The sequence below is a fragment of the Mastigoproctus giganteus genome, chromosome 8, assembly GCF_048544385.1.
Source record: "Mastigoproctus giganteus isolate SK-2022 chromosome 8, ASM4854438v1, whole genome shotgun sequence".
Lineage (NCBI taxonomy): Eukaryota > Metazoa > Arthropoda > Arachnida > Uropygi > Thelyphonidae > Mastigoproctus > Mastigoproctus giganteus.
The window spans coordinates 95,299,662-95,312,867 of record NC_143582.1 but is presented as its reverse complement, the minus strand read 5'-3'; the positions used below and the strand labels follow the sequence as shown (position 1 = coordinate 95,312,867).

The 13,206-nt window shown below is 36.5% G+C and overlaps 1 protein-coding gene across 1 annotated transcript in view; it reads left to right on the top strand.

The window, feature by feature from the left end:
* Window positions 1-13,206, top strand: part of LOC150081723 (uncharacterized) — a 305,523-nt gene that overhangs the window by 271,232 nt on the left and 21,085 nt on the right. Inside the window, exon 12 of the mRNA XM_090380297.1 lies at window positions 12,070-12,302. Coding sequence (XP_090236423.1) covers window positions 12,070-12,302 — 233 coding nt within the window. The remainder of the gene's footprint in view (window positions 1-12,069; window positions 12,303-13,206) is intronic.

The window sequence follows — 13,206 nt, the reverse complement described above, 5'->3', positions numbered from 1 at the left end:
CAGTGATTATTCATGCATTAAGAATTTGCAAATAAAGGAACCACTGGGTGACAATGATCACAATGTACTGAAGTGGGAATTACTTAAAGATGTAACTACTATCAAGGCTAAAGGGAAGGGCTTTTGCTTTCGTAAAGGTGACTAAGAGGTATCAGACAGTTTTTAAATTCTATACAATGGGATCAACTGATGATGTTACCAATGTTTAATTCTAAATGGGGAGCCTTCAGGGACTTAATTTTGGAGGCTACTAGGCTTTTCATTCCAACTAAGAAATACTGTTCAAGGTTTAGGCCTAAATGGATGTCAGATTAAATAATGAGGCTCGTGGCAGAGAAGAAATATGTATGGGATGCATATAAAGTATCAGATGACACAGAAGCCTATGGCAGATATAAGCTAGTCTAATCAAGTCACAAAGAAGGTTAGGCAGGCGAAGGCAGATTACGAGAAATCTATGGCAAAGGATGCAAAGAAAAACAGCAAAGAGTTCTTTACTTATGTAAACCCTAGAAGGAAAGGGATGAATCAGATTGGACGAGAAAATTGAAAGAATGGAAGAGAAACTTTTTAGTACAGAACTTAAAATATGTGCAATCTTAATGTGCTAAGATTCCAGTGGTCCAAGTTGTATCCAGCTAAGTACTTCAAATTGCAACATAATGTATACTAGCCATAGTTGATAATAATATTTTAATTGAGATATTTTAACTTTAACAATCTTTTACCTTTGTGGATATTGATTACAATCTGTTGATTGGTTGCTTATATGGTAGAACATTTCTCAGTTTACTTGATGACTAAAATACCAGCATGTTAATGAAGGAACGAAAAATCAGACCAGTGCTCTTGACCTTGTTATATCAGCAGTGACTTCCTGATTAACCTGGCGTGGTTGCATCCCAGTTTAGCATGACCAACTTTATTTTTTATTTATGGAAAAAGTTTTTGGATTTTTTAAATTCTCTTTGCAGTATACCAATATACTGTGTTTAAATAGAAATAAAAATCTACAATTTCTTAATTGTGTTCTTATGTGCACGTACTTCAACTGTACATGAAATATGTCATGTTCTTGCTGAAATAAGCTCAATTGCTTTTGCCACATTTGCGGAGAAATGGTATAAAAATTGCAGTGGAATCCACTGTCACAACTTGTGGAACTATGAAGTCTATGAACTCTATTTTGAATGTAAGGTCAGAGATCAAGATAAAGTATGGGCTCCAAAGATTTCCTGGTGCTCATGTTCAAGGACATTAACAGGCTGGCTTTCGGGTAGTTATAAATTGATGCCTTTTGCTGTTCCGGTGATGTGATGGGAACTATGAGACCACATAAACGATTGTTACTTTTGAATGACCATTATTTATGACTTTTCTTGGAAATATAAGCATAAAGTAGAGTATCCTCTATATAAAGTAGAATATACCTTCTGCTCTAAGGCCGGTTCCTCACAATGATACAGTGCCAAAGCCACCAAAAACTTACAGAAATGACTCTGATTAAGGATAGAAAAGGAGTTTCCAGAAGATGCAGAACCCAGAATGAGTACAGATCCAGACTTTTTAACTCTTGGTATTGCAAAGCTGCATCTAATCACTCAGGCAGAATTGGGCACCTCCGTAGCCAGGTGGGAAGGAGCAGCAGTGCGTAGCACATGCGTCTTGATTAGACTGGGGTTCGAGCCCATCACCACCAAATACAGAGGATGCGGAAAGGTCAGGGAATGACCACCGCATATTCCCAAGCAATATGGCCTTAGTTGCTAATGCTCCTAAAAACCAAATAAATAACAAACTCAGGCAGAATTGAACAATTTGGACCTCTCCAAAACCAAGGCTCAGTTACTAGGGACATACTCCAGTTACATCTGGAGCATGTCCCCAAGCTGTGGAGGCGTTTCATTGATTCATCCAAGGTAAGTTGGAAAGCAGTTTTACTCCATAATGGAAATAAGTATCCATCTATACCATTGGCTCATGTAATTCACTTTAAAGAAACATATAAGAACCTACAGGTTCTTTTGCAAAAAGTATGCTATCAAGAATACAGTGAAATATCTGTGCCAACCTAAAAGTGGTAGCTTTGCTGACTGGGTTGCAATGTGGACGCACTATATACTGCTGCTTTTTATGCAAGTTTGACAGCCGAGCAAAGGATTCCCACTACAGGTTAAAAAAATGGTCAGACTGTTTTTTTTATTTTATTTTTTATTTTTATTAATAACAAGATACACAACAGGTAACCATTAACAGTGTATCTGAGAGCAGAACAATGAACAGAGTTGATAACAATAATAAGGAATTCAACAATAAGATAAACATTGATATAGATTCAAACATTAAAATCATATGTATAAAAGAGGTATGCATTAAGTTACCGGTAAAACAAATAATAAATTAATTAATTGTAGAATAGAAAACAGTAAAACTAATAATAATAATAATAATAAACTGCAATAATTAGATGAGAGCTAGTCACTTTGCAGTTCAAGAGAAGAGGCAAACTTGTGGAGAGTTCATCAGTGATTGGGAGTTGTCAAAAAAGTCAATGAGAGAGAGAGAGAGAGAGAGAGAGAGAGTCATTTGCTTATTCTGTTCAATGGACTGAACTTCCATTGTCAGTGGTTGCAGAGGCAAGGTGAAACAGTGTAAGGTTCCTGACTTGTCTACAAGGAGCAACAAAGTTAATTTTGCTAAGGATATCAGATACTTCATAAGTTCCAGTGATTACTTTGGCTGGAATGGTGATGTCAACAGTGACTCTTCTAGTGCAAAGAGGCCTCAGATGAAAGTAATCTCACAGCGATTCATAGTACACTATGTGATAAAATAGAGGATTACGGAACGGATGGATTACGGTAATGGACAAAAATTTTTTGAACTACTTCAATTTTGTTAATTAAAGTCTTTGTATGAGGATTCCAGATGGGTGAACTGAATTCAAGGATTGGCAAAACAATAGTTTTATAAAACATAACAGCACATCTGTAATTTTTGAAATTATAGATGTTCTGTTTGATAAATCCCAATGTTTTGAATGCTTTGTTGGTGATTTTAAGGACGTGGGCATAAAATTTAGCACTGCTTGAGAAGAGAACCCCCAAGTCGTTAACTTGGGCACAACTTTCGATGATCACAAAGTTAGTGTACTCCGTATTTATTATTTGTGGAGATCTGCAGGATGAGAAAGAGATTACTTTGCACTTTGAGGGGTTAGCAGACAAGCCATTCAGAGATAGCCACTGAGAGAATTTATTGAGGGTGCATTGCAGCTGTTGAGAATCGGATATCTCCTTCACTGCTGAGTAGATCTTAAGATCATCTGCATAGAAAGCAACTTGAACATTGGAGGTGCAGATGAAGGAAGGAAGGTCATTTATGAAAACAATGAAAAGTAGAGGACATAGGGAGGGAGACTTGTGGTACTCCACTTAGTGGTATAAAATGATCCGAGTTCACTTGATTGATGATAACGATCAAGGAACAATGCGTAATATAGCTTCGTAGCCATGAGAGAAAGGGTCACGGATACCATAAAGCTTAAGTTTTTCCAGAAGTTGTTCGTGTGGGACTTTATCAAATGTCTTAGATATATCTGTGTAGACTGCATCGACTTGAAGGTGATTATCAAGAACTTCAGTAGTGTATTGCCAGAAAGGAAGCAGATTTGTGGCTACCTTGCCACTGCAGAAACCATGTTGATTCTGATTAGTGAAAGGTCTGAACAGTCTGAAGAAGATGTTTGAGTACTGCTGTGTTGGAGAGTTTAGCCAGGCTGTCTTGCAAGGATATTGGTCTGTAACCATATCCTTGCAATAAAAATGATGTAACCAATTGATAAAACCAGTTGTAACCAGGTGATAAAAATGATGTAACCAGTTACATCATTTTTATCACCTTTTTTGAAAATTGGAATTATATTAACCTGCTTAAAGTACTTAGGATACTTCCTCAGCGTGAGAGACAAGTTGTTCAGAAACTACACCGGGCCAAAAAAAATATACCAGGGAAAATGGAGACCAGATAAGTTGGCAGACTACTGTTGGAATCTCATAAGGGAGACAATAGTGGACAATTATGAAAGGAAAAAAACAACAAAATAAGTCTTTTGTTATCAGATAAACATTTTTGTAAATAGAATAAAGTTAATAGACCCATTGCTTAATACTTAGTACTGCATGTAACATTTTCTTAAGATATATTTCACGATGGTGGGACTGTTAGTAATCATGGGTATAACCCCCATGCACAAGCACACTTTGGTTGACCACCCAGTGTGAACCAACGTAAGCAGGGGTCGAGGTGTGGCACCCACACTACATGGAGAAATGCTGCCCCTCTGTATTAACAGGCAATACTAGGTGGTAGATGACTCTCATCAACCGGTGCAATACCACCACTTTGCTTATTGGAGACTTGAAGTGGTGAAACCCATGTTTAGTCTCTAGAGCTAAGTTCCGGTCAACCCATCCCCATCTCTTACATCATGCAGTATGACTGATGACTTTTGAGGTCATGATGGACATCATGGCGAGATCCAATCTTCCTTACATTTTGAGGGTACAGCTCTAAAACAGTGTTCGCAGGCTGGCTGCTAGTTAGTACACCGGACCGAACCTATTGGTAACTCTCTAGGAGGCTTCTGGATCAACTAGTGTATAATCTTGCTACCTCTACGCTGCCAGATAGTGACTGGCGGAAGTCTGAGTAGTGTGTATGCATGGGGGGGGGGATTGTCGAGGCCATGTTATGTCAAGGATCTGGGTATATTTTTACCATGTGTATGGCATATCCAAAAATTTCATTACTTCATACAGCATGTCCCACTCACTTTTTCTTACTATTTGAATACACCATGAATTGTCAAAATAATAGAGCAAGCTTATCTGCGAAAAGATCTAAACCTCCCAAGGACTTCCTAATTCATTTCACAAATATACGTGGTCTCAATTCCGATCTCAACGATGTCCATTTCCACTTGCAGTCTTCCAAACCCCATGTACTTTTTCTGACTGAATCTCAGTTATCAGTTGATTCAACTACTGCTCATCTCAGATGTCCAAATTATTTGCTGTATGATTCTCTTTACCTCATTGTGTCAAATTCATCTGTTGTCTCTACCGTTCTCCCAACTCCACTAATCACTTGGAGCTCTTTGACTTCCTCTCTTTGCAATTTGACTTTCTCCAGTCCAACTTTCCTAACAGTGAGGTAATTTTCCTTGGTGATTTTAATGTTCATAACTCCAGCTGGCTTCCGTTTTCTAGTCACACCGATCCAGCAGGTCGAGATGCTGAGGCTTTTGCAATTACTAATGACCTAGCACAGATTGTTCATTTACCTACAAGAATACCGGACAATCCTAATCATACAGCCAATACGCTTGATCTTTTTCTCACAAACAACCCTTCTAAGTACAAGGTCGAAGTGAGAGGTCCTTTAGGCACTTCAGATCACAACTTGGTGATTGTCTCTTCTCCAATGGAACCTTTATCTCATGGCTATTCCCAACCTCGTATTGTTTGGCATTACAAGAATGCAAAATGGGATGACCTGCGAGACTTCTTTTCTTCTTTTCCTTGGTCTGATTACTGTTTCAAAACTTCTGATGTCAACGTTTGCTCAAATCGTGTCAGTGAAATTATTCTTGCAGGAATGGATCCTTTATCGCACACTCCACTTTAAAATCTCATCCCTTATCTAAACCTTGGTTTTCCAATAAATGTGCTCCCTCATGCATCTCTATACCTCTTGTCTGGGCACTCTGTCATATGCTTTTTCCAGGTCTATGAACACCGTGTGAAACTCTAGTTGCATCTTCCTGTACCTTTCCATCACCTGCCTTAAAGCAGAGACCGCATTTGTTGTTCCTCTTCCCGGCATGAAACCAAACAGTTTCTCTCCTATTTCCTTATCCTACCTTATCCTTCCTTCCACAATTCTTTCCCAGCTCTTCATCGAATTAGACATTAACTTTATTCCCCTGTAGTTCCACATTCCTGCACATCACCCTTTCCTTTATAGATTGGCACAAGTATACTTTCCCTCCACTCATCGGGTATCCTCTCCTGCTGCCACAGTTTTTCCATAAAGTCCCATAGGATATCGATCCTTTCTTCTCCCAGACTTCTCCATACCTCTACTGGTATTGTGATCAACACCTACTGCTTTCCCTCTCTTCATTTTTCTGAGTTCGCTTTCCACTTCCTTCCACTACTCTTTCATTCGTCTCTCCATCCTCGCATAATGCTCTTGGGTTTTCCTCATTTAATACTTCTTAAAATAGTTTTTCCACCTTTCTTTAACCTTCTCCTAGTCCTGTATAACCACTCCCCCTCTCATCTTTTATCTGTTTTATTGATGAGAAGTCCTTTGATGCCTTGTCTCTCGCTTTGGGTTCTCTTCAATTGCCTATCTCCATCTTTCCTTTCTAGTTCCCCATAGGCCTTGTCCACTGCCTTTGCTATTGCTACAGCCCTTTTTGCCTCCTTATTTGCCAATTTATATGCTTCTTTATCTTCCTGGCTACATGTTAAATCCATCTTTTCTTCATCTCCTTTTGTTTTATCACCGATTGCAATTCCTCATTCCACCACTAAGCCTCCTTTCCCTCCTGCACCCCCTTCCTGATGTTTTCCCCAACAACTCTTCTCCAACTTTTCTTATGATACAACTATTTAACTTCCACCACTCTTGCATGTCTTCCGGTAACCATTTCTTTTACCACCTTTTCCCTAAACTCCTTCCTCAAACCCTCCTCTTTCAACTCCACCATTTTATCCTTTTCTCCCTCTGTCTTGAATATTTCATACTTTTGTCCACTGCAACTTTCCAATTGACCACAAGCAATCTATGTTGTGCAGACACACTTTCTCCGTTTATCACCTTGCTGTTCCTCATTTCCTTTAAATGCCTCCTACAGCACATGATATAGTCAATCTGGCTTGTCCTTTCCCCACTCTTGTATGTTATCAGCTGGCTTTTTTTATTTTCGAAGTAGGTGTTAACTACCGCCAGGTCGAATGCCACTGCGTGTTCTACTATCCTCTCCCCTTCTCTATTTCTTTCCCCAATACTCCACCTTCCACACACTCTTCCTTCCTCTCTTGCTTCTTCCTAAATGTCCATTTAAATTGCCCCCAACAATCAGCCTCTCTTTCTCAGGTGACTACTTGATCCATTTCCATCTAAAAACTGTCCTTTTCTTCTTTCCCGCATCCTACTTGCGGGGCATATGCACATGTCTGTTCTGCAGCCATTTAAATTTATGTCCCCTTGTCGTGTTTCATCTCACATAGGGTAAAGATGCTATCGGTATTTAGTTTACTTAAGTCTGTAAGGTCTTATACATTTCAGTTAAGTCAACATGCAAATGCCCAGTTTCTAGAGACTGCAATTTACAAACTGCATCTTTGAGAAAACAAATATACGTATAATTATAACCACTCTTTTACCACCTTTTCCCTAAACTCCTTCCTCCTTCCCTCATTTGTTTTCTCAACCATGGACCCCAGTACACCAGGCCCATTTGTTACTAACTGCGTCTTTGTTAAAAATATCCTTTTGTGTCCCCCATCTGTTAGTGCTCTTCTCTGCACCTTTTCCAACAGATCTGCCTGCTTTCTAAAATGAGATTTTGAAACCTGTATGTAGTATTCCAGATGTAGTCTAAACATTGGCTTATACAATAGGATCATCACATTTCTACCCCTACTGGAAAACATCCTGTAGATCTTTGATACAATTCCATGAACTGGTCTAGCAGCCTGTTTGAATTATTTAGAGAACTTCATATTAAACTGTAGTTACCCATAGATAATTTTCCTACCTTGAATATGGTGATATCCAAGTGTAATTTTATTACTGCTACTTTAGAGGCAGTGCCTTTTATTTATCAAAGTTAAATCTAAATTGTCATTTTTCAGCCCATCTGCCTAGGTTCCCTAGATTAGTGCTACTCAAAATGTGGTCCGTGGACCAGTGCCAGTCCACGACGATTTGTCCATTACTGGTCTGCAATGGATTGAAAATAAAAGAAACTGGTCCTTCACCACAGATGGTTTGAGAAGCACTGGCCTACTAGATCTTCTAATGTGGCCTGAATACTGTTATTAACAAACATAGCTTTGTGTAATTAGTAAACTTACACATCAAACTTGAAATACCACAATTATAACTAAATATTAAAAACAGTAGATGGTGGTGGTTGAACACTAGCCTTTGTGATACCATACTCATCACATTAGCCCATGAAGAGCAGTGGCCATCTATGATTTGTTTCCTACTACTACTTAGTTTGTAGTAGTAGTAACTTACCTCTAATTCCACATTGCTCCAATTTATGCAAAAATCCTCATTGAGATTGTGGCACAATATCAAAGGATGTACTGAAATCTAAGTATGTTATTTCAAAATTATTCTTTGTATCCATTTCCCTTATATAGCCATGTAGTATTTAAGGTATAAAGGAAATTGTTGTTGTTGAGTTTGTTGGTGCATCAGCAACTGTGGCTATAATGCACTGATTTCTGTCTAATATATCCTACTTGTTTGTTTTTCTACTGCTAAGATAAAGGAAATGGATACAAACAATAATTTGAAATTTTCAATTGCATTATGTTGAGCTTTCATATTAATACAGGAGATCAAGTTTTCATAAAAAAAGTGAAACATTTAAACATTAAAATAAAAAGACGTATTAATATGAAAATTAATAAAATAAATTTTATCTGCTGTTACCATATTTCTAAATTTTGATATTTCTTTTAATTAAAATGGTGCCTCCATAGCCAGGCGGGTAGGAGCAGCAGTGCGTAACACATGCTTCTTGATTAGACCGGGGTTCGAGCCTGTGACCACCGCATATCCCCAGCCCAGATAAAGGGTGAGGGTTGGCGTCAGGAAGGGCATCCGGCTGTAAAAATTTCATGCCAAAACAGCAAAAACGCCGACCTCGTATATATAATGGGAAAAAGGCAAGGACAAAAAAAAAAAAAAAAAACTTTCTTTTAATTAAAATATGCTTTCAAAACTGAAAAATATTTATAATTTTGTCATATGTGTATTTCATAAATTTATTTGTTTTTATTGATTTGAAGTCATTTAAGTAAAATAAATACTACTTATACATATTAGAAAAGTGCAGTAGATCTTATTTATTTTAGCAATTCTGTACAAAAACTGATATGCGAGCACCCAAGAAGTGCATTGTAACAGAACATTTTACTGTAGTAATATTACTCAGAAAAAAAATTACAAAAAATTTTATTTGTTGTAGCTACTAAATTAAAACATATAATAAGTTGAAAGTATAATAAGTTTTCCTTCCCTTACCAAGACTGTTATTTGGATGGGGGAAGCTTCCTGCAGTGCAACGTTTGCAGGAGCAACATTAATATTTTTCTCAGAATTTCTTTCTGCTGAAAGAAATTCTGAGAAAAACAGCACAGTCAGGTAGAAAGACCTGTGGTATAACTGAATCCACATTATAAACGATAGCATTATAACTGGGAAGTGGTGTTATTATGTAAAACTGTGTTTTTATAATTTTTATATATTGAGACTATGAATACATAATTGATAATCAGAAAAATTTTTAGACAAAATTTTTTGAATTTTTGGTGTCAAACGTATATTTTGATGTCAAAATATATGTTCTTTGGTAACATTCTATGAAATAGTGCGGACTCATCAAAATTGTATAGTTTCTCTTCACAATAACCATCATACATAAATTTTAAGTACCTAAGAAATTGTTTTGCACTATCAGCATCTGATGAATTTGCTTCACCACTTATTATTATTTCTCCAATACCACAATGTTTCTGTCAATGCCAAAGCGTTCAATCGGTAGCAGAGAATTCACCATCAAAAAAATTTCTCCACATGCATCTTCAGAATGGACCTGACAGTGTATATCCTAAACTGTTTCTGATTGAACCACATATATAAGTAATTGCCCATTGCCTCATTTTTGCAGTCTTGATTTCTTCCTTTCCAGTCCTGGGGTTTTATCCAACTCAGCTTTATTTGTGCTTACATGACACCACTTTTTATTCTTTCGATTGCAGTCAGCTTTTCCTTGATGGTGTAAGACTTTCTTTTATTAATGTTCACCATAACCTATGAAATCAATTCTAATTTATTATTAATTTATTAAAGCTCACAAAAATGCAAAAATTCACTAATACATACCAAACAGTTAAAAAAGACAACCAGCACAGGTAAGTTCTCAAACCACAGACCACCTTTTTCTTTTTGCAGTAACAACTCTTAGTAGATGTTTGATACTAACTGCAGTGGCTAAAACAGCATAGTCGTTACTGACCTTGAAGAAGATTAGCAAATTCTGCCACTCGAAGAAAGGGTAAGGTAGGAGAGAATATCATTGCATGAGAAAAAAATGAGCAGGAATTACTTTGTTCGATAAACATCCTTTTTGCTTCTTAACTGGGTGGGAGGGCCACTAGCATTTCTGAGAAACCCAGCTTTTTTCTCTCCCTTTCTTTTCCTTTCCTGCAAGGTTTGCAGGAGCAACTTTAATATTTTTCTCAGAATTTCTTTCAACAGCAAGGTTGAGGTAGAAAGACCCGCAGTATATCCGAATCCGCATTATAAACAACGGCATTGTAACTGTATTATGAAATTTTAAGTGTTTTTATAATTTTAACTATTGAGACTATGAATACAGTAATTTAGAAAATGAGCATAGAATTGATAATCAGAAAAATTTATAGGAAACATTTTTTGAATTTGATGTCAAAACTGGGCCGAGCATTATTTCGGTGTCTAGAGAGTAAATGGAAATTTATTCATTTAATATTTTTATTTTACAATTTCCAAATTAAAATTTTTCCTAATTAGCTGATTTTGTTTTCTCAGTGATAAAATTGTTACCCATCTTTGGTTTAGTCTAAAAACATATTGGCGTGCTTCTGGAATAGGCGCCTCCGTAGCCAGGTGGGAAGGAGCAGCAGTGCGTAGCACATGCTTCTTGATTAGACCGGGGTTCGAGCCCGTAACCACCAAATACGGAGGATGCGGAAAGGTTAAGGAATGACCACCGCATATTCCCGGAGCAATATGCCCTTAGTTGCTAATGCTCCTAAAAACCAAATAACAACAACATAACATCTCAGCCTATTTCCCCAACTTATCTAGATCCAGTTGGAGTAGCATACTGTCTTCATGTTGTATGTGATGTATGTATTACAGTTGTGTGACATTTGCTCTTCAGTGCATGCATTTAGCTGTTCCAGGGATAACCCTATTTCAATTGTGACAAGAAACCTTCATGTATCCTGGTTCTGATTTTCCTTTAGTTGTATTAGTAGTGGCAAATGTCACTACTAATGGTAATTCTAAAACCCCTTCCCATTTCACCTATCTATCCCCTTGAATTTATTCACGATATCCACTTCAACATCATCAGATGGAAGTTTGTTCCAGCAATCAACCACCCAGTGGCTAAAGGCAAACTTCTGCACATCTATTCCTTGAGGCTTCCGTAAAAATTGTTCAGCATATATCCCAATTGATTCATCAATTCAACTGAGCCAGAAAAAATAACAGGATTGCTTTTTTGGCATATACCATCTATAATTTCTTGCATTGTTAGCTTCTATATAATTTTGGGAATTATAAAAATTAATTATCTTTCAAAACAGATCGGACTGAAAAAGATAGTGTTATTTTATTCTTTTGATCATGTTTCTTTCCCATTCTGACAGTATGATAAGAGATTAATTTGAAACTATATAGGACTTAAACAAGGTGGGAATGTTATATCTTTGCAAAATGTGGTTGTGTAATACAAAAGCTATGATATAGCTCCAAGCTTATTCTAAAAGGTTAAGCATGATTAAAATATGTTAAATTCTGTTAATTTAATTTCTTATTTTAATAAAATTAAAAAAAAAAATTGTATTACATATCTAGCATATTTTCTTGATTGTTACTACATATGTAATATGTAGTTATGTTATTTAAATATAAGTAATAAGCTAATAAAAGTTTTTTTCAGCTACTCTATTATCATAAAAATGTAAGTAAATATTCTTGTTTTAGGACATTTATCGAAGAAACTTCACAATTTCTAGCTTCATATGACATATCACAAAAGAAAAATGCTGATTATAAGCCACTAATTCCTGCAGTGGTTGCAAATACTTTGCAGAGACCTGTTTCGGCAGATGTGGCCCATGAAAACCCATTTGGTGATACCATTTCTTTTAGTCAGATGACAGAAGAACATATATTTGGTCAGGAATTTGATTTGCTGAGGAGAGATTCAGAAAATAGTAAGTGAGTTATTATACAGAAGAATAGTGATAAAGATTAAGTATATTGTATTAATCAGATTCTCTTGATTAGATTTGGTTTATCACAAGAGAGCTCTCTGAAAGCACACAATTTTAATTGGACTAATCTTCACCTGTGAACTCTACAGGATCTGTATTGAGAATGTAGTTTTGATTTTCGAACATGTCTCTGTTAAAATGAAGTATTGCACACAAAGTGTGCATATATTTGTTGTTAGTTTTGAATAAGCTATAATAGTAATAAAAATCAGTGTCCTCATGTATGTATTTAATTTTATCTGGTATGCACTGCTGCTGCCATCCTAGGTTTTATGATGGAGACTCATCTTTTTTACTTGATTTGACCCCTGCTCTGTTTATCTGGTAAAATATAGTTTGTTACAAACAGCTTCTCTGTCTTTTTTGCAAAATCAGTTTTTTTCCATCTTTTTTCTTTCATAAAAATAGTAAATTATGTTAATCGTAGAATTTAAAAATTCTGAAATATACAGGGTGGTTCAAAAATGATTTAAAGGTGAAAAGTACAAACTTAAAATAAGCAAAAAAGTCCCAATGAACATCGGGCCACAAATGAACCGTTTTTGAGATAATGCACATTTTCTGTTGAGATCTGCCACTGACTATGGGAGCACTAGTTTAGCAAAAAACTGTTAATCCTTTGCTAAGGGTGGTTTTATTAAACATAAGATAATACATTTTTAATTTTTGGTTTCGACACCAAAAATTAAAAACCACAGGATTTTACTGATGTTACAGGATGTTCTTTCTAACACCCTTTCCTAAACATCCGGTGTTATGCCTCTGGGCCTACCCCCAGCTCATACTGTTGATGTACCCTGATGAATGTGCACCTGTTGAGCTGTCTTCAGTGGGGAAATGTTTC